General features: G+C 28.3%; 1 protein-coding gene across 1 annotated transcript in view; it reads right to left on the bottom strand.

The window, feature by feature from the left end:
• The window catches only part of LOC108687849 (inhibin beta A chain), a 16,559-nt gene that overhangs the window by 7,073 nt on the left and 6,574 nt on the right, over nucleotides 1-2,912 (bottom strand). The window contains exon 2 of the mRNA XM_018193851.1: nucleotides 76-336. Coding sequence (XP_018049340.1) covers nucleotides 76-336 — 261 coding nt within the window. The remainder of the gene's footprint in view (nucleotides 1-75; nucleotides 337-2,912) is intronic.

Genomic DNA, 2,912 nt, shown 5'->3' with positions numbered 1-2,912 from the left:
GAGAGAGAGAGAGAGAGAGAGAGAGAGAGAGAGAGAGAGAGAGAGAGAGAGAGAGAAATTCCATCATTTACTCACCTTTGATATCGGTCTCAAAGATTGCCATAAAGGTGTTCTTTTCGAATCTGCCACCCTGATCCCAGTGATCGAGTTCGGATAGCACAAATGTTTGCTTGAGCTCATCGATGTTTTCGACCTGTTCCTTGTAGAACCAAAGCTCTGCCGAAGTCACGTCGACGTACAGCATCTCGTTCGGCAAGTAGAACGTGAAACAGACCGCTGGATTGAATCCTGTTATGTGATTCGAGCTCTGATGATATTTCGTCGAATCGGGTACACCTGTAATCATAATTCAATCATTTTTTATTTGAGATAGTATAACAATTGTTTGATTGTATGATTTTGTCGAAATTTGATCCTAAGTGAGAAATTAATTTTTTTGCTAAATTCTTTGATTCTTGAAAAAGACAATTTTGTTAAAATAAAAATTTAGTTAAATGCAAATCTGAAAATAATTTTGTTGGACCATCAAAATAATTACATATGTAGAACATTGCGATTACTACTGGTTACAATTAATTAATTGTTATAAAAATGTCAAATTATTTTGTATTCAAAATCTCATTATGTTTGAGATTCTTGAATAATTATTTTGATGATCTAACAAAATTATTTTCAGCATTTGACTAAATTTTTAAGTACTTTCAGTAAAATTGTTCTTTCGGTGTAAATTTCAAGGTATTTATGTTTCAACATAGAATATAATTAAATATGATTTATAAAAAATTTCCATTACATTTATTTAGAAACCTATATGAATAAATATGTTGATAATTATTAACAACAAATGAAAATTGTTGAATTTTTTTTTATTTAAGATATACATTTTAATTTTAAAGATATTCTTGTCTTTTGCATGAAAATATACTGAGAAAAAATGTTTGGAATTACCATAATTTAATTATTATAATTTATAGTTATTTTTGAGGACAACTATATATTTATAGTTGTTTTAATTATAGCTACTTCAACATTGAATTATGATTATCATAACTATAACATGCATTCATGTAATTATATTGCATACAGGTGTAGTTATCTCATAAATAAATGGAAATTTCATATTAGTAAATTGTCATTCTATCTTTTATGTATAAACATCTATACTCAGAAAAATTAACAAATAGTTTGAAAACAAATAGCACTTCAACTGTGTGCTATAATAAAAATAATAAATAAGTTATATAAACTAAAAAAATATAGTAGTATTAATTACAAATGATTAGTATTATTATAATTTCTTAGTTTATTTCATATATTTATTATTCTTATTAAGACCTTATAATACATATTGTATAATAAATTGTGGCATTATTTCTCTCTGTAAAAGATTTTTATATGTATAAATAAATGTATAAATAACTAGTCCAGGAATAAAGTTATTGTATTTTTATACAGAATTGAAAACTGTCGAGATATATCTTTCATTTGTTATCTTTTGCGTAACAATTAATTTGAAATTCGAAAATATTTCACTTTTTTTTAAAGGGTGAATGTATTTTTATTCTCTTGTGGTGAGATTTCATTCCAAGAAATTTAGAATATAGTATTTTTCGTTTGAGAGAGAATTGAGTGTATGGTATGGCTATCCAGTTACTCTTTCTCTATGACGAACGCATATATATATATCTATGGCTATTTCATTACAAACTATAACATCAATGAATGGCACCGAAGACTCAGTTATTCGAAACTTTTGAGAGTACGCCTTTGGCCGCGTACAATCGGCAATTTACGGCGGTACTAGAAGTAAGCCTCAAATGGAACCACAATTACCTGAAAAAGTGCACTCTAAAAGGTTCTCGTAACTGCGACAAAGTGCGGTAAAAGTTATTTTTGCGGCATGTACGATATGCAAGCATAAGGTTAAACAGAAACATCGATGATAGAACCATCTTCGTCCAATCGAAAAAAAAATTCATTATTGCAAAAAATTACTATGGAAAAATTGTACTATGCAACCTTCACCATAAGTACAAAACACCCTCAATTTATTTTATTTTCTTAGATAAATCAGTAATAAAATCAAAAGAGGATTAATAAAATATTAAAATTGTTATGGAAATAATTATTATTTTTTAAAAATTATTTTTAGTTAGATTTAAAATATTAACATCAATTTTTGAGAGAGCTTTATACACAAAGTGGTTTATGATTTTCTCTACATATATTTTCTAATTTATAATTATCATACCATTTCCTTAACATATGTTAAAAAACGTTTTATAATAAATAAGACTAAAATAAGACTTTAAATGTTTTTCAAATTAGCTTATGGAAAATTTCAAGTTGTTTTGCAGAATTACGATTATCAATACTATTTCATGAAATGTTTTATGACAAATTTTAATCAAAGTTATCTATATCCGTTCATAACAAATCGATATGAAAAGTCGTGCTCTACACGCTTTGCCAACGTGCACGCATCGATGATTGGAGCAATCCATATATAATGTACACTATCAAGCGCATCGAAATGATTTCCGGACGGATTCTTGGGTGATCAGCATGTCCGATTGATCACCACTTCCGTATGATTTATAGCTAGAATTATGCAACGTCAGGCGTCAAAGTGAATCTATATCGTTGCACAATGCGTGCCAAACGTCAGCGACAGTATCCGCATGCGCACTGTACTTTTCGCGTGTACAACGCGTTTTTCTCACCGTTTAATATACGCATATATATTGCATTCGTATCGGAAAAATAAAACTTTTTTTATAAAACGACATTTATTTCATTTCGTAAATAAATACAAATGAATAAGTACAAACCCTATACTTGCAAGTTTGTACTTATTCATTTACTTTGTACTTACTTACGTAACGAACTTTTAGTATTTGTGGCTATAATAA

This window comes from Atta colombica, unplaced genomic scaffold (genome assembly GCF_001594045.1).
Source record: "Atta colombica isolate Treedump-2 unplaced genomic scaffold, Acol1.0 scaffold219, whole genome shotgun sequence".
NCBI classification, from domain to species: Eukaryota; Metazoa; Arthropoda; class Insecta; order Hymenoptera; family Formicidae; genus Atta; species Atta colombica.
Note: the sequence above shows the minus strand (reverse complement) of the source record. Positions and strands in the feature narration are given on the sequence as shown.